This window comes from Oryzias latipes, chromosome 15 (genome assembly GCF_002234675.1).
Source record: "Oryzias latipes chromosome 15, ASM223467v1".
Classification (NCBI taxonomy): domain Eukaryota; kingdom Metazoa; phylum Chordata; class Actinopteri; order Beloniformes; family Adrianichthyidae; genus Oryzias; species Oryzias latipes.
In genome coordinates, this window is record NC_019873.2 from 24,543,105 (window position 1) to 24,570,466 (window position 27,362).

At 39.0% G+C, this 27,362-nt stretch overlaps 4 protein-coding genes across 14 annotated transcripts in view; 2 read left to right on the top strand and 2 right to left on the bottom strand.

Moving 5' to 3' along the window:
* The window catches only part of khdrbs2 (KH RNA binding domain containing, signal transduction associated 2), a 72,606-nt gene extending 67,052 nt beyond the window's left edge, over positions 1–5,554 (bottom strand). For 6 of the 8 annotated variants that reach the window (XM_023963436.1, XM_023963434.1, XM_023963433.1 and 3 more), the window contains exon 1: positions 5,188–5,549. In XM_023963436.1, the coding sequence (XP_023819204.1) occupies positions 5,188–5,278 (91 nt within the window). In that variant the 5' untranslated portion in view covers positions 5,279–5,549. Of the gene's footprint in view, positions 1–5,187 lie in introns of all 8 variants that reach the window. The other 2 variants (XM_023963438.1, XM_023963439.1) reach the window with 1 other exon arrangement.
* Positions 5,555–8,866: 3,312 nt separating this feature from the next.
* On the top strand, positions 8,867–13,724 carry LOC101156114 (isoaspartyl peptidase/L-asparaginase). The gene is made up of 7 exons (XM_004077202.3): positions 8,867–8,973; positions 9,478–9,668; positions 10,802–10,944; positions 11,275–11,438; positions 12,085–12,203; positions 12,661–12,771; positions 12,998–13,724. Exons 2-7 carry the CDS (start codon positions 9,482–9,484, stop codon positions 13,201–13,203), a joined length of 930 nt encoding a protein of 309 aa, XP_004077250.1. The 5' UTR covers positions 8,867–8,973; positions 9,478–9,481; the 3' UTR covers positions 13,204–13,724.
* Positions 13,725–14,869: 1,145 nt separating this feature from the next.
* On the top strand, positions 14,870–25,776 carry phf3 (PHD finger protein 3). 3 transcript variants are annotated; one of them, XM_020709665.2, is made up of 17 exons: positions 14,870–15,157; positions 15,885–16,135; positions 16,425–16,460; positions 16,820–18,107; positions 18,743–19,019; positions 19,117–19,167; positions 19,357–19,408; positions 19,794–19,914; positions 20,006–20,162; positions 20,246–20,362; positions 20,874–20,996; positions 21,085–21,229; positions 21,311–21,497; positions 21,585–21,732; positions 22,257–22,346; positions 23,349–23,544; positions 23,632–25,776. In XM_020709665.2, exons 2-17 carry the CDS (start codon positions 15,901–15,903, stop codon positions 25,278–25,280), a joined length of 4,872 nt encoding a protein of 1,623 aa, XP_020565324.1. In that variant the 5' UTR covers positions 14,870–15,157; positions 15,885–15,900; the 3' UTR covers positions 25,281–25,776. The 3 variants fall into 3 exon arrangements, with proteins under 3 accessions (XP_020565324.1, XP_020565325.1, XP_011482862.1); XM_020709666.2 differs by lacking the exon at positions 19,117–19,167 and having other exon boundaries at positions 14,871–15,157; XM_011484560.3 differs by lacking the exon at positions 19,117–19,167 and having other exon boundaries at positions 14,874–15,157; positions 18,743–18,935.
* eys (eyes shut homolog (Drosophila)) overlaps positions 25,286–27,362 on the bottom strand; it is a 207,487-nt gene continuing 205,410 nt past the window's right edge. For both annotated transcript variants that reach the window (XM_023963743.1, XM_023963742.1), the window contains one exon: positions 25,286–27,355. In XM_023963743.1, coding sequence (XP_023819511.1) covers positions 26,163–27,355 — 1,193 coding nt within the window. In that variant the 3' untranslated portion in view covers positions 25,286–26,162. The remainder of the gene's footprint in view (positions 27,356–27,362) is intronic.

Below are 27,362 nucleotides of genomic sequence, written 5' to 3' on the forward strand. Positions count from 1 at the left end.
AGAGAATGAAGGTAGCTGCTGAGACTTTCTCTTTGTTTCTGTGGGCCAAAAATAATAACTTCGGTCTTGTTTGAGTTTAGCTGGAGAAAGTTGTTCTGCATCCACGCACTGATCTGTTGGAGGCAGTGGCTGAGTGAATCCACCGGCCCATATTCACCTGTTGTCAGTGACACATAGATCTGAGTATCATCTGCATAGTTGTGATAAGATATGTTATTACTGCGTATTAACTGCCCTAGTGGCAGCATGTAGAGGTTGAACAGAAGAGGTCCCAGGATCGATCCCTGGGGCACACCACAAGTCAAGGCCATGTAGTCTGAGACACAACTCCCAATTTCAACAAAATATTTCCTGTCTTCTAGAAAAGACTTGAGCCAACTTAGGGCAGATCCAGAGATGCCAACCCAGTCTTGGAGTCTGTGCAAAAGGATCCCATGATCAACAGTATCAAAGGCAGCACTCAGGTCTAGCAGGATTAAGACAGTGACTTTGCCATCATCAGTGTTCAGGCGGATGTCGCTGGTTACCTTGATAAGAGCAGTTTCTGTGCTATGATGGGGTCTAAAACCTGACTGGAAAACATCAAATGAATTGTTTAATAAGAGAAAATCAGTGAGCTGTTGGTAGACAACTTTTTCAAGGACTTTTCCTAAAAATGGCAGATTAGAGATAGGTCTGTAATTATTCAGTACAGTGGGATCAAGACCGTTTTTCTTCAGGAGAGGTTTAATGACTGCAGTTTTTAATGCCTCTGGAAATATTCCAGATTGAAGAGACATGTTAACTATTTGAGTAATTGATGGCAACACACTGTTCAGGACAGACTTTAGAAATCTAGTGGGTAACACATCAAGGCAGCATGTAGACGAGCTCAGACGGGTGATGGTCTCTTGGACAGTTTGGTCAGTGACAGGTACAAAGTGAGTAGAAAGAATCCAGAATAAAAAAGAACTGATTATATTTTACATTTAATCTTTTTAACTTTTTTACAATTTAAAGGTTTTTAATTAAATCTAAAACCCAATATGATCACTGGTTATTTATTTTATTAAGACAGGAATGAGAACACTTCTGCGTGAAAATGCATAATTGTTTAGCTTTAAGCTTTAAGTCAAATTATTTTCTCTGGATTTTCTTGTCAATCACAAATATTTACTTAAACAAAAACACTTATCACCACTTTTTAAATATTATGAACAAAGAAAAAAAGTTAATTCTGCAGATGTTTGACAAAAAAAGTGATGCATTAGGTAAAATTCAGTTTGTGCAGAGAAATAAAGCAGGCCTGGGTTATTCAAACTTTCTTTTCTTGAGAGGTTAGCATAAGAAGAAAACAATAGTTGTGTGATCTAAATTAAAAGAGTCATTAATTCCTCCTGATCACAGAAAATGTTTCCCAAACATTTATTGACCTGGTTTTTAGTTCACAACCTTTTCAATTGGGGACATGTCAGTAGTGTGTCAATTGAAAAAGGACACTAGACTTCAGGAAAAGTCTTTTATTAAGTCTTTTGGAAGGCAAATTAACTTTATAGGGGGAAAAAAATCATTGAAATTGCAGTTAAAAATTTTATTTACAATATGGAAAATGGAATAGATTAAATAAACCAAAATGGCAGTTTCTTTTGTTATACTTTCTATTTGCTTTGATGGGCAACACGGGTTACACACTGACGTAACAAAAAAGCTTGCAGTGTGGGCGTTCTCTATGCCTTTTTTCTGATTTCCAGTCAGGTTTTTTCTTGTCTGTCTCAATTCTACTGCTTTAGCTCATCCACTCATTTCTCTTGCTGAAATGCCCGTAACCTTGGAATTTAATCCTCTCCGACCTCTGCACTCATTAGTAAATACTTTCGGCTAAATCCAGAAAAAGCTGATTTACGGTCTCTTTCCTAAAATGGTAATTTTATGTCTGAGTGCTGTCTTTCTGTCACTGTTAACCACAGGTCAATGCTGGATCCTAAACACACTGTGCTGAATGTTAGCGTGGAAAAGAAACATAAAAAAACAACAACAAAAAACAGCCTTTTTAAAGTTTTAAGGTACAACTCAACACACAAATATGACTGATATCTTCAAATAAAATGCAAATAGAATGTAAGTTTTTGCATTTTTATAATTGTAGAGATCATTATACACACATTGCTCAGCAACAAGACCAACTGCAGTGACAATAAAAGTGCATTGGATTTTAATTGAAGTGAGTCACATCAACAGTGTTTAAATGGGTCCTTCTCTTTTAACTCTCCTCTATAAACCATATCCTTTTGTATTTGCTTTATAGTGCTTTCTCTTTTCACTTTTCTAACAGCAGCTCACGGTAGTTCTCTCTCTATTTTCCATATATTCTTAACCTTTCACGGAAGCTCTGTTTTCAAAAGAACAATGACAAAAAAGAAGGCAACTGGCAGTACAGCTACAAGAAGATCCTTTTAAGCTAGAAAAAAAATCAGCTGAAAACCATTTAAAGTGACTCCTGAAAGAGATAATGTCAAACATTTGAAAATTGGCTTAACAGTTAGTGTTCCTAGGGGTGTGACGATAACCCCATCACCGCGTCACCGCGATATATATAGATATATATATATATACAGTATATATATACACAAAAGAAGTCTGATGAACTAAAATGAGACATTTTATAACTCCTAAAGTGAAATGTGAAAGATGACTTGTGATAGAAAAAAAGGCATATTGCGATGTAACACAGATACAAATTCTTCAGCAGCCAGAGCTTCCCTTTTTTGTCCATCACATCCTTTCTTTCTGCCTCCCTGTCTTCTCATTAGGAATCCCTTTGGCTTTTATACCTAGCACGTTGTCGAGTCTTACCAAGAAAACCTCTGGGATCTATTAAGAGCTTGCCTTTCTTGTTTCTGTCTTCCACCCACTATTAAAAAGACCCACTGTGTTCTTTATTCAAAGGAAACTAAAAGCACACCCAACAGCTGCCTGTTCTGTCGGTCTCTGCAGCCATTAGGCTCACACCATACTGACAGTAACTGAGTTTGTTTCCCTGAAGGAAATAGTGTTGGTGGGAATAGGGGGGGATTAGCACCAACAAACCGAAAGGAACTTACAGACAATGTTATCTTGAAAAAGGTTTTGGAAAATTCCCAATGTTTGACTTCTTCCTGATAGATCAAAATGATGCAGGAACCTTGAGATTTGCAGAAAAAGAAAGATAAAAATGAAAATGTCATTCTGGACATTTAATTTAAACAAAAGGTTTTCACATCAGGATAGTTTACTGCAGTAACACTAAATAAATTGGGAGACGTTAACCAAGACTGTTGTAAATCCATATTTTGTGGTTTATTGTGTATAATGTGAATAATGAAGGATGGCATTGTATTCTGCTCAATGATAAATCGCCCCTGAATCTATAACAAGTGAATGCATTTTATCTTGTTGTCCACCAATAAGCATGATGCTGCATTTTTACGCTGCAAAGATGGATGGGAGAGCTCTGTGACAGTGGATCACAGAAAGAGCTTTCTTGTGCTGCCTGTTTCTTTCTATATGCTCTGTGCTGATGTGGGAAACATGATTGACTGCTCTGATTGGTATCTGTTGTGGATGATGTGAAAAGTTGAAGTTTCAGAGGTGATCTTGAAACGAGATTCTCTAACTTTATCAGGGAAATGCTGCAAATTTTCTCAGCAACTATTGAATATCCACACTGGAATGTGATGTTAATTAGGGCTAAGTGACATTCAAGTGTGCTAATGAAAAACTCAAAGAAGAAAAAAGGGGGCATTTTAGTTTGCACATATTTTATTGGAATTTTGGCTGTGTGAGTCAACACTGACTGAAAAAGTATTCTGTGTAACAGATGATCTACACCCCAGCAAGTGGCAAAGGCCATACTGTGAGGTGTTTCATCAACACATTTCAACAGTAGTGCTTAAGGGGCTGGAAAATCAGAGCACAGCAACCCTCAGAACCGTTAGAATATGAACACAGCACAGTTCTTCCATAAATACATAAACAAAATGGTAAAACTTGTCTGCTTTTCTTGATTAAGAAATGTAAACTAAACTAATCTGCCTAGTAAAATCACATGATCAATTCAACAAAATATATGGTAAAGTACAGGAAAAAAGTGTATTTAGTTTCTGCAATGTTTTTTTTCTAGCAAAATGTAATTATATTTGTGTCACATTTCTTTATCCCAACGCTTTGTGTGGACTTTGATTATTGGAAGCTTCATGTCCATTCCAGAAATGCCAAAGTTACTAACTTTCAAATTAGTATCTGTGCGTGCTTTGGGCTAGTGTGCTTCCTCTTGAAGTATTATATTCTTTGAATATAAATGAACACATGCACAATGAGGATCTTTGGCGGAACATTATTGTATTCTGCTGTACATTTTTCTAAAAAATACAGACAGCAGATATTCAGTTGAATAATCTGCAGTTCTTTCTGGTGCACTTTTGTTAGTTCACATACATCCAAAATTAACAATTAAAGAGATACCCTGCAGTAATTGTGTGTGTTGGCGTATTATTTTATGAACTTTTAAAGAAAGGTTTATAAGAAAAACAGTTGTCTTTACACCAAAACCATGAAAAAATAGTCTAAAAAAGAGACATGGACTGCAACGAATCAATACAACAACAAAATTCTATACGAATAAATAAAAAAAAACAACATAAGAAACAGCAATTCAAACATATAAAAAAGGCTTGTATATTGTGATTGAACATGATTTATCTTGTATATTTGAACGTTTTATTTCTTTCTATTGTAAACGTGCATCTAAAAAATATTTGCAAACGATTCTTACAAGAAAAGCAGCCACTATGTTTTCACTGAGAGCTTGATCCATCCCGTCACTCTGCTAAAGTGTTGCACTTTTGCCTGCAGCACCTAGAAGCTCTTTCACTGAACATGCTGGCTTTTTTTCTCAACTTCAGTCATGCATTTTTCTCCTTTTAACCTCAACTTTCTTTGCTCAGAAAATCTGTCGAGTTCTGGACTGAAGCTAAAAAAGTGCAGTTGAGGGCAATTACTCCAAGAAGCACAAAAGGACAAAGAAATATGTGTCAAAATCTCCACAAACCTCTCTGTACTGGACTGAATTGAAGATGCTTTGAGACTAACAGAACGGGGACTGGTGCCCAGCAATCTGCAGCGTATGCAGCAGATTGTAGACAAAAAGAAAGAAAGAAAAACCTGACTTACCTTCTGCCAGTAAACGCACCGCGTGCACAAAAGAGGGATCCAGGCTGTTTTTCTCTGCCACCAGTTCAGGTAAACACTTATCTGGATGCATTCTGATCACAGCTCTTCAGCAGCGGAGCAGGTGTGTGATCACTGGAGTGCTGAACGTCGGAGTGCAGCTGTACCTTCTTCCCCTCTTGCCTAACAGTGGCTGCAGTTGCTTTTATTGAATAACAACAGAGGGGAAACGCCCAGAAAAAAACCACACACCTCAAAACGTCCAAAATACCTGACCAGAGGCTGAGCAGTGACTCAGAGGTGTGAGCCCATCCCGGCTGCAGCTGCCTCTTGTCGGCAACCCGCCAGACTCCCGGGCATCGCTGCGCGCGTCCCCGCCCCTTTCACACGATTGGCCACGTTGAAGAATCAGTGCTGATGAAAAGCTGAGGAGTTCCCTACTGAGGGTAATGCAACACACAAGTTCGTCTTATTAGCACCACCAGCCTGAGAGTTCAGCACGTCCAAGAGGAAAATGTGGTTTTAATCTGAAATAAATGAACCAAGTAACAAATACAGAGTGAGTGCATCCAAAATGAACTTGTCAATTCGATTATTTAAGATTAAAGTGAAAACTTGCAGTTTAATTAATGTCACGCAACAACTAACCTCTTACAACACTCGGCTGTGTCCAGACAAGCCAGACTGTCCGCTGGTGTCAATAATCCACATCAGGGTGATCCGCAGAGCCGCGGCTCTGTTTGTGTCGCTGTCCATGGTGCTGATCTGATTTGAGACTCACAGAAGCTCGTTTTTTCTCATTAGGTTTTGCCTTCCAGAGTTCAAAGTTCTCGGAGATAGGAAGAGTTTCTTTATTTAATTGATTTATCTTCTATTGTTCTTCCTTGTTGACATTTTGTTTCACTGCAGATTTTCACTTCAAATAAATAAATAAACATCCATCTTTTCATCTGTCTTCTAATCCAGTTTTATCCATTTCAGTATCAAGGGCTGCTCGAGCCTATCCTGGCCACTATTGGGCGAAGGCAGGGTTCACCCTCGACAGGTCGCCAGTCTGACGCACATTCACACACCCATGCACACTTGCATTCACACTTAAGGACAATTTAGACCTATGAAGCATGTTTTTTGACAGTGGGAGGAAGCCGGAGTCCCTGGAGAAAACCCAGGCATGCATGGGGATAGCTTGCAAACTTCTCACAGAATGGTCCTCCATTTGTGATTCTGTTTCAGGTCCCCCAGCCGGGACTTGACCCTTCTTGCTGTGAGGCAAGAGTACTAAAATAAAGGGGGGAAAAAACAGACAAAGTTATCAAAGAATCAATTGTCTGTTATGATGCTGCATTTTGGATAAGGCAATTTTCAGCTTCTTCTTACTATTATACATCATCTCAAAAAACTAAGCAAAAATCAAGCAAACACTGTGACATGTTTAAAAAATACGAGAGGACTTGAGTCGCATTTGTGTTTCATGAAGAGACTTGAGCCTTGAATTGAGACCTAAGGTTTGGGTCCTGATAGCAAAGTTTATTTGTTTATTCTTTTTTTGGCAACATAATCTCTCAGTCAGGTGTAAAAATCAAAGCTTTCTTTAAATGATTTTGAACTGGAAATGCACAAGCTGTATATAGATATAGACTTATATATAGAAATATAGACTATAGACCTCAGACCTCACTTGGACTTGCACAAAGGGACTTTCGAGCATTTCTGGGAAGAGATGTAATAATATTTGTGTCTCATCTAAAATGTTTCCTTGCTCTCCAACATTATTGATATTAACTCGAATCTAAAAGCCATTTCCTGCACAGCGTGCCGGCTGCTTTCCTTCCTCCTAAAATGCATTTTATCAGATGAGGCTATAGAACCATCAACACTAGCTATACTTGACCTTTACAGTTGCTTCTCTGTGAACTAATCAGTAGAAATAGAAACACATAAATAATAAAGTTTGGATCTAATTATTTTGTTGTTATTTATAACATTGCTTATCCTATAATTGAAGGTGTTGTATTGCATTTATCAACGGCAAAAGGGTTTTGACAATTGTTTAAAATACATTCAAAACCCCTTTTTAAATACTGAAAGCTCGATGTTTTGCATTGAAATTTTATTGACATTTTGTTTAAATAGATTCAGGTGAGTCTTTTGTCCTAAGTCATATTAGGAATGCAGTTTTAGAACAAGGCACAGTTGCTGGAAAATAAGATCTTCTTTCTTTGCAGATTTCTCCAAATCTTATTTATCCTTATCATAATGATTGTAAAGTGTATAGCATATTGACACTATATTGGAGTCAAATTACTACATTTATTTGCACTGATTTAAAGAAAACATAATGTTTTATAAACTTAACTTGCAAAAGTCCACTTATTTATCACATGTTCAAGTATCTGCATGTCTACATTTGCATGTTGTGATTTGTAGTTTACTATTTATGCTTTATAAAACATTTTACCTTAAATTTGATTAGAACTTTAATGTTTTGCATTTTTGATCATCTGCTAAAAAGCCAATGGATGTGTTTTTTTTTTTTTGTTATACCTATAAATACTGATTTATTTTTTTATTGTACTTTTTGTTAGTTTCCATCCAGGCTTGAGCCTTTTTTGGCAGTCAAAAGGCAAGTTACTTTATGCACAAGTAACCAGTCGATTACAAAATTGAAAATAGAATCAAATGAGACAAGTACTGATGCATGTTTACAGCATCAAGTCACCTCTAGGTTTGAGACGCCTTTTTTATAGTTTGAAAATAGTGCAACCAGAAAGATCTGCAGAGAGAGAACAAGAAAACTTTGTTCACCATCATCCCCTGGTAAGTGAGAGCTCATTATTTGAAGACATGACACTTCTTTTCATTTTCATGCTCTTTTTAAAAATCAATAGCATTGTCTGTAAATTGAGGACTAACTTTGTTTTCCTGCTTGACGGCCTATAACAATGAGCTAGAAAATGTTGGCCAGCATCATATTTGCATTTCATGCTTACTGAACCTTCACTGATTTGATTTCAGTCAGCAAACTAATTTATGTAAAAAATGGGAGTGATACTGCTGTTGCTGATGATGCTCACTATCTCAGTTATTGTGTTTTAATGCTACAACTGTATTAAGTGTCTGACTGCGTTGACCACATCATACAAACCTAAAATAAACAAATAAAGGCACAAAATTCTATTTTCTTTTATTTTTTGCAATGACTTTAAATAATAGGACAAAATAAACATGTATGGGAGTATAAAAAATAAATTGAAATTTACATATTGTATGCATCTTTATGCTACAAATTGTATTTGGTAGAGCAAATATTAAGCAACCAAATATAGAAATTAAATGGTTTTCTACTACCCTCTGCTGGCGCATGATCCACGTTACAGTTATGAGGAGAAATTATTCATTCAGTGTTTTAATATTCGATGTAATTATTAGGACTTCAGTTTTATTTATTTGTTTAACTTTTTTTTAAATTGTTTTTTAACCATTTAATATTCTCAACTGGTGTGGGCCTAAATGCAACTACCGGCTGCTGTATTTTGTGTTTACATTTATTTATTTGGTCCCGTCATCCTCATCCAGTTTTCCTTCGTAACTCATTTAGTTTAAAATGAATAAACATCTGTTAGTTTTTGCCCTCCCGCTTTAACAATGAACAGGATTTTACTTTGAAAAGTTCAGTTTTATGTAACGGGTTGCGTAAGACTTTTCTTCTGCGCGCACGAACGCCTGAGTCACGTGACATCGAGAGACTTTTTTTTGTTCTCTTTTGGTTGAAAGTCGGGCAGCTGGAAGGTAAGTAGACACCGAATGTGGTCTTCCTACATAAACAGTGTGATTTGATAAATACAAACATTTTGCTATAAAATATTTCAGATTTTAATTACATTAATTTCTTATACAAGACAAATGTCATTAACTAAAAGTTCTTAAGTGCAAAAGATCAATAAAGCAGGTGTGTGCGGTGTAAGAGTGCGTAAAGCATCAGGCAGGTTGCAAAGTTCATCATGAACTCTGGTTATCTTCAGTTTAACTACTCCTTTAATCTCTATTCAAAGGGGAAGATGTCAAAACCAGGTGCGTGTTCGGTGCAGCTTTAAATGATATCAGTTGTTGAGATTCTGGAATTTGAAGTCAGTTTAATGAAATAAGTCTAGCATCCAAAAAGTAATGTTTCATCAGAAATATTTGCATGCATACAGCACTGGGTGTATCCTAAAACCAGAAAACTCAGAGCTCTTTTTTTTTGAGTTATACATCATGCATTGGGCTTAAGGTTGTCTACTTGTTCCATAACAGGACTATGTCTGCAGTTTTGGTTGTTCATGGCGGGGCTTGGGCCATACCGGATGAGCTCGCTAAAGCCTCTGTAGATGGAGTGAAAGCTGCGGCACGCAAGGGATTTGTGGTGCTGAGAGATGATGGAAGGGCTTTGGAGGCTGTGGAAGCAGCTGTGAAAGCTTTGGAGGATAACATGGTGTTCAATGCAGGTAAGGGAAAGCAATGCCCGAAGGTTTTCTGCCCAGTTTCATTTACCAATATGGTGATGAAATGTTTACATAGAAAATACAGCCAATTCAAGCCATCCCTTCTTCCCTTCCCTTCTTCAGGGACCATCACTTTGAACCTTTTCTGTTTTGGGGTCTGGTCATGAATCACAACCAGAGGGGATTTCAATAATTCTGCAATCAGAAAAAAACATCAAATATAAGATGTTTAAATTAGTGTCTAGCTTTAGCTTTACTCTGCTGCAACCTACTGTTGTAGACACAGACCTTAAGCTCAAATGACCGACAGATTTTTGAAGGAACTTAGATTGAAACTTTATGGAAACAAGAATAAAAAAATAACATACATTTCTTGGAAACTGGAAAAAGGAGACAAAAGCCTTAAAACAGCTTTTCACCCTCAAAACAAAGACATTCATGTCTATTTGCTGATTGTAGGAAACGTGTTTTAATTTTGTGCACACTGGCTTCTTTGTCATATGAAAGAATTACGTTACTTTGTATATTCCATAAAAAAGCTACCCAAACAAGTAAAACCTGCATTTACTCCAAATTGCTTTATATTTATGTGTTTAAGAATAGTTCTCTATTTTAAATAAAAGAAATGGAAAAATTGATTGTGGAATTGAAATGTTTTGCACTGTTTGTGTGTTTTCTTTTCTCAAAGAAACCTTTTAGCTTTATATAAGAAGAAGTAATACATTTGTTGTTTGAATTTATGATTTGTTTCCTTTTATATTTAATGATTGGCATCTTGCCCAAGTCAGTGATTGACAAACACGAGGAAAACAAAAGCACACAATCCTTCAAATCTGTGTTGTTGAATATATTTTTTTTGTCATTACAATTGGGGTTTTAAAATACATTTTGAATGTCCAATGTCTTTCTGAAGTTTTACAACTGATATCTGTAAATCACTTGGATGACATAGGAAAGCGAAAAACAATGCAGCTTTGTCGCCTCCTGGTGGATATTATAAAAGTTGCACTCAAAATGAAACTGGATCTGTGGCGTTGACAGTAATATTATGCAGTCAATGATCTGTGGCCATTTATTAGGTTGCTTAGGTTGTTTTGAGCACCCAAGCTAGAGAAGATTTATTAATTCTTTTTCAGGTCATGGTGCCACATTAAACGTTGATGGAGAAGTGGAGCTGGATGCCATTATCATGGATGGAAGAACACTTAACTGTGGAGCTGTGTCTTCAGTGAAGAACATTCCTAACCCTGTATCACTGGCACGGGCAGTAATGGAGAAGGTTTGTCTATTTATTTTAGTTTTCTTCACTCAAATTCTAAGATTGTATGACTCTTTTATTTTATTTTATTTATAATACAGTTTTGCATTCAACTAACATCTGGATGTCTTTTCAAACTAAATTAAAGGTAATTATGAAGGAACAATGGATGAGGATGACAGACAAAAAAAAAATACATAAACACAAAGTGCAGCAGCCAGAAATTGCATTTTAAGGCATTGTTTATTACCACATTAAAAATCAAACTCTACTTGAAAAAGTATGATGCGGGAGCTCTTTTCTATATATATATTTGTTTTGTTACATGATTCCTGCCATGGAAAACCTCAGACTTCTCACGTCATGCTGACAGGAAGAGGTGCAAACCTGTTTGCAGAGAGTGTTGGCTTCAGCACCGTTACCACTCATGCACTGGTGTCTGAGTTTGAGAGGAAAGAATGGGAGTGCCACAAAACATATGCTGCTGGAGTACTGGAGGATTTTAACACTCAGTGGTATGCATTTGTTTCTTTTTCTAAACATGACTTTTCTTTTTCTATAAATGTAGATCTAAGCACCATGAATTCAGAAGAAATTAAAAATGCTGCATAAAGGTTGAAATCTACAAAAACATGTTTTTTTGTTCATAGTTTCCGAGTAAACTTTGGGAAAAGTTGATATATATATATATATATATATATATATATATATATATATATATATATATATATATATATATATATATATATATATATATATATATATATATATATATATATATATATATATATGTTGTGCATATTTCTATTTACAGTTATTTTTCTTCAAAGCATTCAAATTACCTTCTGTATGCAGAAGAGACATTTGCTTATTTGTTTTTATCGGTCATTTCTAGCCTTGTAAAGTTCCATCGGTGACATCTTGTATCTTCTTTTTTTAATACATGTAAACTTTTGCTTTGTTTTAAACGCTGATCTAACTCTGAGCACATTTTCTTTTCTGTAGTACAAATGCAATACTTTTTGGAGTTCAGCTGATTTCTTAACTCATGAGCCCTATCTCTATCTTTTCCAAACAGATTATCAGTAAAGTCACAAAAGGTGGTATGGAAACAAAAGAGGTGAATTATACAAATTGTATGTGTTCTTTTTCTGTCACAAGGACTCATGATACAGTTGGAGCGGTGGCTGTTGACAGTTCTGGCAATGTTGCATGTGCCACATCGACTGGAGGGATAAGGAATAAGATGGTTGGGCGAGTAGGAGATTCATCTATCATTGGTATGGCTGCATATATATCCCTTGTGCTATCCTAGGCACTTTAACATTGGGGGTTGGGTCATCTGGACCCACTAGACAGTGCGCTGAACCTTTTTTCTTCAATGATTTGTGATCTTCACTGGTGTCCATGGATTACATGAAATCTTTCCACCTTTATCCACCTTTGTCATGGTAGGGATAACACGTCAATGTAAGGGTGGGGTCATCTAAGATAGCACAAGGGGGTTAAACATATTTTATACTAATATCTTATTAGATTTAAAAAAAAGGCTCAATTAAAAATTACAATGGAATGTCAAATCATCAGTTTGTCACTTTCAAAACTCTCTTCACACATTACACAAATGTGTTAAGCTTGTCCTCTTACCCCCCCCCCCCCCCCACACACACACACACACACATATTAAGAATTAAGTTAGAACCAAAATTTCTGTTTGCTTTCTATGCTGTACACTAGGATGTGGAGCTTACGCAGACAACCTCAGCGGTGCGGTATCTTGTACCGGTCATGGAGAATCCATTCTCAAAGTCACGCTGGCCAAACTCATCCTCTCACATGTTGAACAAGGTATCCTTACAGTTAAACTCTTTAAAAACACACTAACTTGTAAACATTTTCCTTAAATTTAAATCCGTGGGGCCATTTTTAATCATGATATTTACTTTTTTGCAGTTACCCAGTGAATATGTTTAGCATAATGATATTGTTTTATACTGATTATCACGTTTTTTTTTTAAACATATTGGTGAATAATACAACCGATTCAACAGATGTGATTGATCTTCTCTTACAGGGAAGTCAGTAGCTGATGCCTCAGACTTGGCCCTACAGTACATGGGTGAACGTGTCCAGGGAGCTGGAGGTGTTATCACCGTTTCTCCATCAGGGAAGTGGGCTGCTACTTTTACCACACAGCGAATGGCTTGGGCTGCTGCAGAAAACGATGTGCTGTGGAGTGGACTGGACCCAAATGAAAGAAAGAAAGAGAATCTTAACTAATCACATTATTAGTCACTGCCTCTGACCGTAAATGTTTAATTCACAATGTTTAAATCAGTGAGCAGTCTTTAGCTTTTAGTTTATAGCTTTGGTTGAGAAAACAACGTTTATATTCAGACTCGAAACCATGGAGGACACTACCATCCAGTTTCAGGTCTGACTCCTCCCCCATGAGCGCATATATACCAGCTCTTCGACCAGCTAATTCAGAATTGACAAAGCCTCTTGGATAAGTGGTGAAACGTCTTCTAACTTTAAAACCAAGTCCAGATGACAACCCCTAAACCTACTACAATGGAACCAACCTGGATGAATGAGAGTCTTCATAGACATAGACATATTCAGTTACTTAATATATCACTTCAGTAGCATGTAAAGAAACATTTTATTTACACATGGAACATTTTCCAGTTTAGGCAAAAAGGTGTGAAATTATTGTGTTTATAAATATTTCTGAAGTGAATAGTGTGATAGAATGATAGTGTGAATTTTCAATAAATTGTATTCATTCTGCACATTTACAATGTCTGATTTATCCACAGTTATTTCAAATTTCACACCTTTTCCCCTGTAAACAACGGGGTACCGTTCAAATTTTTTATATATTTGGTGAACATAGATTAATAGAAACATCTAAGATGTAAATATTTTATATTTCTGGGACTTATTGATAATAGAAGAATATTCCTGGTTTGAATCCTGACAGGGTTTTTTTGTATGCACTTTCCACGTGCATGCATGGATTTTACGATTTATTTTATTTGTCGTTGTCATTAATAAGCAACGCAATTTCGTTTAGAGCATCGCACAATTACCCTAGTTATTTCCAGAGTTTGAAAAGCCAAATACATACCCAATGAATAAAATGAATAAATAACCAAAGTGCAACATCAGTACAAAAATACAGCAAGGACAATACAAAATAAGACATTCAATGTTACTCGGGTGTTGTAGTCAATGGCAGCTTGACGTTAATGTGCAGCAACGCAAAGTCCAGTTTGCTCCCATTCCAGGCTATAAGGGGTGGATCTAAATTACTCATTTGGAGTAAATGTGTATCATCTATTCTGGTCCTGCAACGGACTGACTGCTATGTTTAGGGAGATCCTCTTCCTATGATAGTTGGGACACACAATCTATCTGACGTGACCCACCCTTAGCCAAAAGTAGTACACTTGAAGCATATTTTACTAAGTATATTTGAATATAAGTATGGCATGTAGTCCATGCACATGCAATGTAGGATTTGTTCTACACTTACATTATACAGACAGAACATATGACATATAATGTAAACTTCCAGTATATACTGCCTCAATTTTAGTATAAACTAAGTATGCTTGTGGTACACCTAAAAAACCTTATCTACAGTATAGATAGATGGACTTGTATATGTAATATGTTACTTATGAATTATTTATTTCTTTTTTTGGGGGAAATTGGTGTACATCCAAATTTACATGGCACATTATTTCTACTCCAAAACGTGTTTTAAACATCTATTTTTTTATTTAAGTTAGAACATTTAAACGTATATGTCACCATGGCTTTAACAAGTACTTATTTAGTGTTGCTTGATTATGAGAATAAATTATATTCATGAAGAATAACCGTGCTTGAGACACTTAACCTGAATTTAAAATGAAAACTTTTCATTAGAAACCGCATAGAAAAAAATAAATTCGAGCCTAGGTAAATATGATTGACGGACACCTAAGAAAGTATTTCAAAATAATCGATAATTAAGTGCATTTGTACTTCGAGTGGATACAGTATGGAGAGTGGGTCGCAATGAGCACTATCGTAAACAGAAACCACGTGACAGGAATCGCTGGTTGTCAGGAGTTTTGCAGCAGCGCCACGAATGACGGCTAAGTCAGAGGAAGTTGCTTGGAGCAGCTGTGCTAGCATGTAACCTTTCACGAGTGAGTTGGAGCGTCGCTACAGCTGATAGGTGAGAGCCTAAAACACACTTAAATAGATCTGCTAAAATGTCTAGCTGCATGTACAGGGATGAGTGCACGTGGGCGTCGCCATCTAACGAAGTATCTGACAGCGCTCGGGCTAAAAACAAACTTGCTACATGAGGCCTGTGCTAAGCCTAATGCCTCAATGATTACCACTCAGCCCGTCTCACATATTTTACATCGAACGGTTTGTACGCTTTAATGCATAACTTTATGTTAAACTTTTATACCTAATGTTGCGTCCTGCAACTGTTAGTGCTAAAGATGCAGTTAAAATCTAAATAGACGTTTTATTATAACTTAAAAGTTGCTTCTTTAGCATGAAGTTAGCGTGATGCTAGCATCATGGTGGCGATTGCATCGAGTGCTGCATCGTTAGCTGAGCTGTTAGCACCTAATATGCACGACTTCTATTTAAAAGTGCATGCTTTTTTCTATGTAGTAACCTGTGTAAAGCAGTTCGTGAATAAGTTTAGAAACTGGCCATTTCACACCGTCACGTTCTTGAAGGAATTTCTCTGAAATTGTGTTTATCTTTGGCCTTTTCGGACTGCGTAGCCCCCACAGGACTTGATTTAAATCAGTTGGTAATCAACTGCCTCCTACCAGCTCTCCTCCTCCAGACTAGCAGTAGGAATAGTTGGATTAGCATAATAAAACACGTTTTAACATACTCTTGCATTTCGTGTTTGCCAACTGTTTGTGTTTCTTTAGGAAGGCAACGGCATTCATGGATATTGTGGACCCCCTAAGCCAGTTAATTCCCAGTGATCAGTTGGATGAGTCCCTGGTAATAGGTCAGAACTTGGAATCCGACGCCAGTAATGAGTTACGACCAGGATATAGACCTGAAGATTCCCTGAAGAACATGCTCAGTGACAAAGATCCCATGTTTGGATGTGCAAATACTCAGTTTAATCTGCTGGGCAATGAGGATCCTGCTTTTCAGATCGCGGATTCAGCAGGTATGTCCACAATACCAAATATGCCTACATTTTTGCTTGTAATTGTGGTTTCATTATATGTCTTGATGTCTGTTAAAGCAAAATTGCTTTATGTATTATGTAGTCATTATTTTTACTCACTGGTAAGTATTAAAAATCCCATGAAATCACAATAAGGTGGCAAAATCCTCACAGTGAACAGTTGTTCACGGTCCCATTATTTTTGTGACAATTCGTGATGATTCTGGATTTTTGATGTTTTCAGTAAATCATTTATATATATATTTATTTATTTTTAATCTCCCTGCAGGTCCAGACAGTGGTTCCACATCTAAAGACATCACAAGTGAGCTAAATGTTGCAGAAACCTCACCTCAAGTTAAATTCTTTAGCACAAAGACAGATACAGTGTGGTAATACTAACAACACAGTATTCTTTTGTAAAACAATTGAAGTGATAACAATTAGTTAAAGGTTTTCACAGTAGTTTGCATCTGTTGGAGGTAAAGCACTAATCTAATATTGGTAATAACATGACAAATGTGATGCAATAAAAACGTTGATATGATCAGCAAAAATTTAATCAGCAGATTACAAATTTTAGTACACGTGTAATGAAGCTGAAATGTTATCAGGAAAAGATTTTAATTAAATTCCGATCTGTTAGAATTGTACTTATTTACTTGTTTTGTTTTTACTTTACAGACTGCAGTGGCCCAAAGCCCAGAATGCCCACTAACTCCTTAATTCGAGGAAAACCAGGAAGAAAACCAGTCAACAGGCTACGCAAGTCCTTTCTTATTGAAAAAGGAGTTAAAGGGCCTAAGCTTAAGCAAGAGCTGGCTCTGGGAGGGCGCATCAACATTCATGATCTTGATAGTGGGTTATGGTTGTATCCAACAGTTGTGTTGAGGCGACTGACAGTCACAATTGGAGGATTTAAGATTGAGTTGCTTCCAGGACCTTCTTACATGCAAAGTGGCGATACCAACCTGTCGGGAAGCTTGGATGAGACCATTTATGAGTCTGATATTGGTTTGCCCATGCTTCCAGATGCAGTGGTCAGCGGACAAACCCCTATACCAGAAAGCATAGTGGAGATGGATGTTACTCACAAGAGTGCAGCTGATGAAGCCGCTCTTGGGCTGGGGCCATACGTGAACCCCAATGATGTGCAGACGTCCAACGGGACCTGTATGGAGAACCCATCCATACCAGAGAGAAAACCCGAAGATCCGAGTGTCCTGGGAAAACAAAAGCCGGTCGGTGTCAAACAGCCACACTGCAGTCACAATAACACAGCTGCTGTTTGTAGAAAAACTGACGACGAAGAAAAGCAGCACGCTGTAGTCAAAACATCCCCCAAAGCTAAGCAAGAACTGGCATCTAACAAGAACAAGGACTTAGTTCCATGTAAAACGATGAAGGACCACAAAGTGACTCAATTAAAGCCATCCAAAAGTATTGAACGAGGAGACCTGCACAAACTGAAATCCCTCAAGGATAAACTGGTTGTTTCATCCTTGAAAAGGCCTTCAGAAGTTGCTCAAAGCCAGCACGCTGCCAAAATGCAAAAGGTCCATGGCCCAGCTGACATTAAAGCGGGGCCAAAATCTCCAGTTTCTCCAACAAAGAAGATCCAAGTGTCTGGCAGCCGTCCTGGAGATCACCAGGGATCAGCCAAGTCAAATGCTCCCCACCACGTCTCCAAAGTTGAACCGGCTCACCACGCGCACAATCATCCGGGCAATTCTTTAAAAAAAACCCAAGAGGCAGGGAATGACGATTTTAAACTGAAAAAGCTGGAAAAGATTCTTCAAAGACAGAAAAGTAGAAACTCAAGAAGCATTTCTGTGGAGGAACCTCAACTTTTCGTTCCAGATAACGCTCCTGCTGTGAAGAAGGAAGCTGCCGAGGAGCAACCAGCGACCAGTGAGTGTGTCTGGGATGGCAACAACTGCTGTGGTCTGTGCAAAAAACACCACAACAACATGTAAGTGTCACTCCCTCTAAATATTTAAAGACCTGCTTCAATGAAAACCCGGTTTTTGCTGTTCTAAGATTATGAAGAGACATACATTAAGGAAACTAAGCTAAAAAACGCATTTCTTAGTATTTCTTTATTCAAATAGTTGTGAATCAGGAGCAGATGGAAAAAATACAGTTTGAAAAAGTTTGTATTTTTGATGTAGAAAATAGCCAAGCTTCCTGCTCTGCTCCATTCTGATGCATCCACTTGCAGACGACTACATCCATGCACGTCCTCGTTTTCCTTGTCTGAGCTGGCATCCGGCTCAGAATTGTACGACCAACTGGCTCCAATATTACTGACATTTGTGTTGAAATCACAATTTTAGGTTGGTTGTGTGTGGGGCTGAATGCTAGAGGGAGAGCACATAAACCAAACAAAATAGATTTGGGCTAAAAACAGCATAAACCTAATTAAAAGACCGCTGGGAGCACTTTTAAAATAACTCTGAAGATGATTGCAGTGGGGCTTTAAGTCGTTTTAAGATGGCATCATTGTTAAGACACACAAATCATAGCGTTTATCTGTTTTATGTCCTGCCACACTTGCATGTAAAGTGCAGCTTTAAAAATGTTGGGCTTTTATTGTGATTTATTCAGGTTTATGGTTGGTTGTGGTCGCTGTGACGACTGGTTCCATGGTGATTGCGTTGGTCTCGACTTGGCCAAAGTGCGCGAGATGGAGGAGGAGGACCAGATGTATGTGTGCTTGAAATGCTGTGAGGAGGAAAGCAAGAAGGTGGAGCCTGAACCCCAGACTGCTGCCAAGCCAGAGACTCAAGCAAAGACTCAGGTACACGATCACAAGCTGCCTCCTAGAGCCCACCCAGGATCCTCCCAGACTCCTCCACCAGGGGGGGTCAGACCTGTAGGAAATGTAAGTGGGATCTTATTGAATTCCACTAAGAAGCAAATGTTTGTTTTTGCCTTTAATGAGTTGTAATTCTTTATAAAAAATGTTTTGTTTCCTTCAGCTAACTCATCCTCTGATATTATTCATAGCCAGTGTTACCAACCTTACAACGGTTTGTTTCCTTTTTGCTTTTACTTTGGCGGTACAAAGGTGTCCACATGGGTTGGTGGTTGAGATGGTGCACACGTACTTTGACATGTCACATTAGAGCTTCACTCATATTTCAAATGAAGTACTGCTTTTATGATTTTTTTTCTGCTGTTTTACAATCTCCTTTTTTGCTCTTTCCTCGTTGAAACAGGATCCAGAAAGAAGACATTCCACAGGAGCCAGAGAGGTCGCTCAGAAAACAGGTGCAGAAACCAGCTGTTCGTGTAAAAGGAATAATCACCGTTCTTTTTTTATCACAGTGTGGAGCTGAAGATCCGACTGGGTTCTCTGAGTCATGCAGACGAAATAGAGTGAACCCCTTTTATAACTGCTGCAACTTAATTAAGTTGTACAGAAGATTATAAAATGCTTTATCTTCTTTAATTTGTTGTTTCTTTATTACATTCTTAAATTGTGGTCAAAGCCAAATGTCAAGATTTGATTGAAGTACAAGATAAGTTGATTAGAGTATAAGCATGATTGTCAGTACTGTCTTTAATGCTTGATTTAACGTGTTAGTTAGACTCACAACAGGTAAAAATGTTGTTTTGTTACGATTATGACAAAACAGTTTTTTTCTCCTCACAGGTGGTCAGCACAAACATGAGAGCAAAAGCAAGGCCACAGCTTTGGCTTCAAAAAAACCCGTGTCCGTGGAGGCGATTCGACGAAGTGTGCGAGATTCTCTGAAAGACATCCTCACCCAAAGGTCTGTAGTTAAGATGAATCATTTTGTCAGCATTTCAGAGCAGCTATTTTCTCCTGTGCTCATCACAACAGTTGGAAATCTTTCATTTCAGGTTAAAAGAGTCAGATTTACACATTTCAGTGGAGAGAGCCTCTGAGGTTGCCAAGAAGACTGAGAGAGAGCTGTTCCATCTCTTTAAAGACACTGATCACAAATACAAAAACAAGTACAGAAGTTTAATTTTCAACCTCAAAGATACAAAAAATAACGTGAGTATGACTTTTCTTCTTTTAAATTATAGTTTTCTTTTCTGGAAAAATGGCAATCTTTCTTTTCCTTTAAATCTTTGCAGGTCCTCTTTAAAAGGGTTCTCAAAGGAGAAATCTCTCCTGCTAATTTAATCCGTATGAGTCCAGAGGAGCTGGCCTCGAAGGAGTTAGCTGCCTGGCGACAAAGAGAAAACAGACACGTAAGTGACGCTCTTATGAGACTAATAGAAGAAGTGGCAATTTAACATTTAACTTACCTTTTTACAACGGACCAAAGAGACGCTGCTTTTGTCTAAATCAGTCTGCTTTAGGTTGATCATGCAGCCGCTGTGGTTTGATCTTGAAAACTGGTTGTTTAGTTTGACATCAAATTCAATTCCACCCAATTCTTCTTATTATGCACTTCTTATTAAGAAAAAGTAAAAAATTCTCACAAAATGTATTTGCTTTTCAGATTACTGCCACAACAGGGTTTATAGATAAACATTATATTAAATGTTATTTGTGATGAAACTTTTCACTTGAAATTGTTTGTAATTCACACTGATGACCTCAAACAGGGCATCTAATTCCTTAACTTAAATATTAAAAGTAACCATGTTTCTGAGGTGTGTTGTGTGCAGTTCATACAACTTTAGGGTTTTGCATTTTTCCTGTTCTGTGTGTGAAAGTCACTTCCTCTCTAAAATAAAATAAAAACTTCTTTTACAGACAATTGAGATGATTGAAAAAGAGCAGAGGGAGGTAGAGAGGCGACCCATCACTAAAATCACTCACAAAGGGGAAATTGAAATTGAGAGCCAGGAACCGTTGAAAGTAACGGAGCCGGTCGAGGTGAGGGTGAAGTCCTACAACTATTGTAACTAAGAGGGAACTGTGGGTAATGCCGACTGCTTTACAACCTTTTATTTTTTTTTTGTAGCTTGAGCTTCCTCCCGAAGTGACTGAAGTCCCAGCAGAAACTCCCAAAACTCCAGAGAAAAAAGCCGAACAGACCAAGAAAGAGAAGGACACTACAAGCCAGCACAAGTCTCACCTTTTTGACCTGCACTGCAAAATCTGCACAGGTAAAATTAGACAGTACGTCCTCTAAATTTTAGGGTCCGTAGATTGTGTCTTCGAGCTTTCTTTTTTTTCTCCCCACCCAGGCCGCATGGTCCCCCCAGCAGAAGAGGGACCAAGCAAAGCAGCCAAAGTTGCCACCACAGTGGTTCGGAGGCAGTCAACCAAATCCGAGGAGGGACAAGTTGCAAACCCCCCAGCAATCGACGATGACCTACACCTCTCTGTTTTAGAGGAGAGCTTCCGAAATGCCAAGTCAGGGCTTGATGCCAGGTAAGCAGCTCCGTCAGATATTCCCTTTAACTTCTTTAGCAGCTCATTAGGCTGCAGTTGCTGCATTACTGCTGTGGTTCGTCGCAGATCGGAGCACGCAAGTGGAAGGGATGGAGAGGCTGCTTTTCTTTTCAACCTGAAGCCGCTGTGGCGAGGATTCATTCACATGCACTCTGTGGCTAAACTTGTGACAAGAGCTTTTCCTGTTTCCGGAGTCTTGGACAGTTTGAAAGAGGTAAGAAAAAAAAAAACAGTTCTGCAAAATGTATTGCAGTTTTTATCTCTGTGTCGCCTACCAGCATTCTTCAAACAGAACCAAAGTGTCAGTCAGACTTGAGGTGTTTGTTGCGTTTACATACGGTAGTTAACATTTTAAAGTGTTGCAAGGTTAAAAAAAATCAGCAAATATACATTCTAGCCCTTTAACACTGGAGTTGGCAAAATAACACACACTCTTTGACCTACTGTTTTGTACACATCAGAATCGGCTGGTTTATGTTGATTGCGTCAACACCGCCACTATAAAGTGTTGCAAATCAATGCAAAACTTCTCGTTTCCTCTTCAGAATCTGTTGAAATTGTGTTAATTGCATAAACGGTTGAAGAGTTACAGTAATTCTGTGCCGGTGTTAAAGAGTTAAACAGTCAACAGTCCAGGTGGAACCATCAGAATAAATCTAAAAGATCCCTGGTTCTAAAAACTACTCATACATTAATGGTTTTTCATTGAGCTGGATTGTTTTCTCCCGTTTGTCTCAGGATCTCCCTGACAGCATCCAGGTTGGAGGCAGGATAAGTCCACAGACAGTGTGGGACTACCTAGAGAAGATTCGGGCAACTGGAACAAAAGTGAGTTTCAAGCAGCTGTTTCTAAAACTAAATATGCAAATAGAAAAATAGAAATAAATAAATAGAAACCCAGAGTTATAGGAATTTTAATGCATGGGGATGAAGGAAAAATAGAACATTGATTTTAAAGACCCACTCCACTGAAAGTAGTGGTTTTTGTTTTTTCACCATGCTCTTGTGGCTTTTTTTTATGATGGAGGACATATATTAAGAAAATTAAGCTCCAAATTGCATTTGAGTATTTCTTTATTCAAGTCGTCGTGAATGAGGAGAAGATGAAAAAGAGGAGTTTAAAAAACATTGTGTTTGTTAAAATATGATCGGTGGACCACAAGCTTCCTTCTCCGCTCCATTCTGATGCATCCACTTATAACCAAATAGATCCATGAACGTCTTTGTTTTCCTTGTCTGAGCTGGAATCTGCCTCAAAACTGAACGGCTGGATAACTCTGATGATGCTCTGCTAATATTAGGTTGGGGGTTGGAGGGCTGTAAGCTAGCAGGAGATGGTGTAAGCAGATAGCTCAGTTATGGGTGATAGGAAGGGAGGGGGGCCTTGCTCAGTGCCAACAGTCCAGCCCACAACTCAGAGGTAAATTTCTAATGAGGTCCTGCCGCTCTGCACAAACTCAGTCGTAGAAAATGACACAGGTTTATTATTTGGGCTAAAAACAGCACAATGACAATTAAAAGACCGCGGGGAACGCTTTTAACGTAGGAGCTGTAGCTCCAGTGTTGACGTTTTGACTGTTTATGCAATGACTGGAATTCCAACCGACTCTGAAGCTGAGAAAAGCAGCTTTGCACTGTTATGCATCACTTTATAATAATGTAGTAAATCAATTGCTTTTCTCGGCATCAGAATCCATTGGAATTACATTAGTTGCATATACAGTCGTAGAGTTGCGGTAGTTCAAAGAGCGCAGGGTATTTCCTGGGGTGTTCGTTGTTGATTAGATTGCGGAAACTTAGTATTTTACTTATGTTTGTTTTTATTTTCAGGAAGTTTGTTTGGTTCGCTTCACACCCGAAACGGAGGAAGATGAGATCTCCTACACCCTCCTTTATGCCTACTTCAGCAGTCGCAAGCGTTTTGGGGTAGTGTCCAATAACCTGAAACAAGTGAAGGACATGTACCTCATTCCTTTGGGCTCTGTGGAGAAAGTTCCTCATCAGCTTGTTCCCTTTGATGGACCAGGCAAGAAACACTCCTGATAACTATTTGTTCTTAGTGAATTATGTCATCATCTAATATGTTTTCCTTCTTTCTCTTTAAATTTGACAGGTTTGGAGAACAGCCGCCCCAATCTGCTGCTGGGACTCATAATTCGCCAAAGGCCAAAAAGGGAGTTTCTCCCAGTGGATGCGAATGAATCTGTAAAGATTGTTCCTGAAACCAAGCCCATCGCTGTTCCATCCAAATCTACCAGAGAAACAGAGGAGGAGGAGAAACATTTCCTGTCTTCCTTGATGCCTACCAACAAGAAAGATGTGGACAGGCCGCTGGACAGCACTGAAGACGAGTCGGTTGCCGAGTCTTTCGAAGAGCCACCTGGAGCAGAGGAGCCTGGCAGTCAGGAACCACTGAAACCCCTTCGCTTTCTCCCAGGTGTGTTGGTGGGCTGGGGTGGAAAGTTGCCACCCCTGCCAGACTTTAGCGATAAACCTGTGACCGCAGGAGATGACGTGGTGAAGATCAAACCTGCTTCGAAATCAAACGCCGTAGCTGAGAACTCCAAAGGTCCTACAGCTGCGGCTCCTCGCTTTGTCATCAAGAAGAAAGAAGCGAAACCTAATAAAGCCGAAGCTGAGGTAAAAGTTTCTGCTCCAAACAACTCTGTAGAAAAGGATCCTGCAGTAACGGTCCATCACGCATCCGTCACACTAAAGGATAAACCCCCAGATGTGTCAACTGAAGCATTCCTGGCAGGCTTGTCTGCCGCTGCAAGTGCTACTAAGAGTGGCGCTGCTGTCTCCGCAAACAGCGATGCTGGCCTTTTGTCTGAAAGTGAAAAACCCACTGAAGGAAATTCATCCTCAGAATCCCAGGCAGCTTTAGATCACACAAATAGCTCAAAGCCTCCTTTAAGTGGAATTCTGAAAAAATCTGCATATTCCTCTGTGCAGGAAGACAAAACAATGGTGCTGCACAAAGATAAAGCCAGCCTGCCAAATCCGTCAAGTCCTAAAGCGGTTCCTATGAGCAGCATTAAAAGTGAACCAGTGTTGCCTTTTCATCAAGGATATTTGCAGCTCTCCCAGGCAAGAACAAAAGACCAAAACCAGACTGCTTTGGCATCGTTTCTCACTAAAAAGAGCAATCCTGGGACAGGCCAGGCCGCCACTGCAGAAAAGCAAACACTGCATTGTGCTAAAGCTCAAGCAGAGGGCAGCACTGAAGCTTCTGGGCCCCAAAATGACCCCGGGACAGAACAGGGCGTCTCGGCTCACGACAGCGGACCTTTGCAGGAGCAGCTTCACAGGAGCGGCGAGGCCTCAGATGTTCTACCGTCTGACACCAGCTCCACCCCACAGACGGATGACCAGCAGTCGCAGAGCCAAGACAGCCAGTCTGAGCTTTCTGGTCAAAGCCCGCCTCTGGCCAAAGACTACAAACACCAACACGAGCAATACAGCGACCCGTGGGAGAGGCCGCACAACTCGGAAGACCGAGATCACTACGGGAGGCACAGCCACCACAGGGAGTCCCATCACGGCAAAAAAAGCCGGCACCACGACAGAGAGAAGAAGAACGACTATGGCCATGAAGACAAGCACAGGGACAGGAGCAGGCATCATGGACACTCGGATGACCGCCGCGGCGAGAGGAGGAAAGAGAGATACCACTGCGAAGATAACAGCAGCCGTCACAAGGACAGACACCATCACAGACGGGAATCCGATTATGAAAACGGACGAAGAAGTTACTCATAAAACCATTTTTTTTCTTTTTTGGGATAAAGACAGCTGTATTTTTATCTGTTATACATTCATATGCATCGCCATACAACTTCCACCTCTGAGTATGGACTGCTTATGCTTTGAGAGTGGAGAAGAGACTATTAACACTTTTTGTTTTTTAATTCCGACCAAGATAAAAACTCAACTTTCATTTAATCTTTTTATTGTAAATAGTTTTACACAAAGCTGCTGGTTTGATGACATTTCTAAGCCACCTGAAAAAAACAAAGGTGTATTTTAGTGGATGACTGAGAAAAACTTAAACTTGTGGCCTAAATGTACTGAACATATTTAAGGAAAACATTCAAACAGCAGCCGACTTTTGTTCTCAAATTACCTTCTTTTAATATTTTATATGCTTACTTTCCATTGAATGTACATTTTGACCTGTAATATACATTAGAGATAAGTGTGCCTTTGCACTTTGTGTTTGTGTACATTTGGTAATAAAACTAATCCTCTTTTTTTTTTTACTGTTGATCATAAAGAAATGATTTAGTAAATATGCTAAAACATAAAGGAGGAATGTTTGATTTACATTAAGGGGCTGAGTGGATCTTTAGGGGCAAAATAACAAAAAACAATCGTTATATTTGTCTGTGGGCATTGCATTTTTTTATTTAGGAAAAAAGCAACAAAACAAACACTATTTCAAAGAAAATAAAAATCAGTAAGTCAATGTTGCAGAAAACTAAGCTTGAGCAAATCGATATTTTAAAAAGTAAATTTTAAACTTTTTTTACACAAAATAATATCAAACTCTGAAGGACAAGCATGTTTTTTAAAGGCAGGACTAAAACTATCATCGCTACCTAGAAAAGGAAAATCTTCCAGAGGTTAAGGGTTACAGCTGTATTAGACAGTGTCCTCATAAATATTAAAGCCCTCACTATTTTTAAGAAAGTCCACCGGCCTGGTATCTCCAAACAGGTAAACATTTCTGACACTTCCCTCAAAGCCCTTTGAAAACATGCCAAAGGTGACAGCTGATGTGTTTTTGTGTAATTCAAAACTTCCAAAGTAAAGCAGACCTCCATAGTTCAAAGCTAAGTAACGCTCAAACGGGTCCACATCTTCCAAAAGCATCCCCTCACCGTTCAGGAACACACGGATAATTGTCTTGTTGAGAGCTAAGGACAGATTATACCATTTGTTGCAGCAGAGGGAAACAGACTTCAAAGTCAAAGGAAGGGAAAGTCTCTCTCCTAGATTGACAGCGATTTTCAGATGGCCCCTCTGGAGTCCAACGGCGAGGTAGTCGTCATCCTGGTGTTCAGCCTTTCCCATCCACATGATCAAACCCTCCTTGGAGTCTGCGCGGACACTAAAGGAGACCTGTGTGTGTTTCAAGTTCCTAGTGTTGATCCTCGGGTCTTTGTATTTCACATAAGAGTTTTCGACCAGTTTTAAAATGTCTGTGGAGGCTTGTGCATCGCAGAACGTTCCCCTCCGTCCTAAGGGGCACATGCACCTGTATGAGGTGGCCGTAGATGGAGCGCACAAAGAGCCGTGGCTGCAGGTATGGTTTGCACAGCTGACAGATTGGTTACACACCGGGCCGGTCCACAATGATGGACAAATGCATGTGAATGAGTCCACGCCCATTGATTTGCATTGACCTCCGTTTTGACACACCTTGTACCCACAGGCCGTCCCATCCCAGTCTCCAACATTTGCTCCACCAATGGCCCCCCTGTCCGTTAACTCCAGTTCCTGTTCATTCACTATTAATTCTCTCAAGCCACCAGTGAAGCTCACTGGGTCTGCTTCTGTTGCCCCGGGGGGGACTGAAGCCAGAGAGGACACGCCTCCGACAAATATATCCGTTTTCACATCAAGGGTGGTCAATCCTTTGGTGACATTTTCTCGAACCTGGATGCCATCTAGACTGAGGAAACCTTCATTCCCGATTCGCCCAGCCTCAACCGTGTGCCAGGTCCTGCCTCGTGAGTCCACCTTTTCAGCTGATTGCAGGATGTGGGTACCATCCCCAAGATTGTACCGTAATTGGACAAACCCAGACCTCAAGGAGATGCAGAAGAAATCACCTACAGG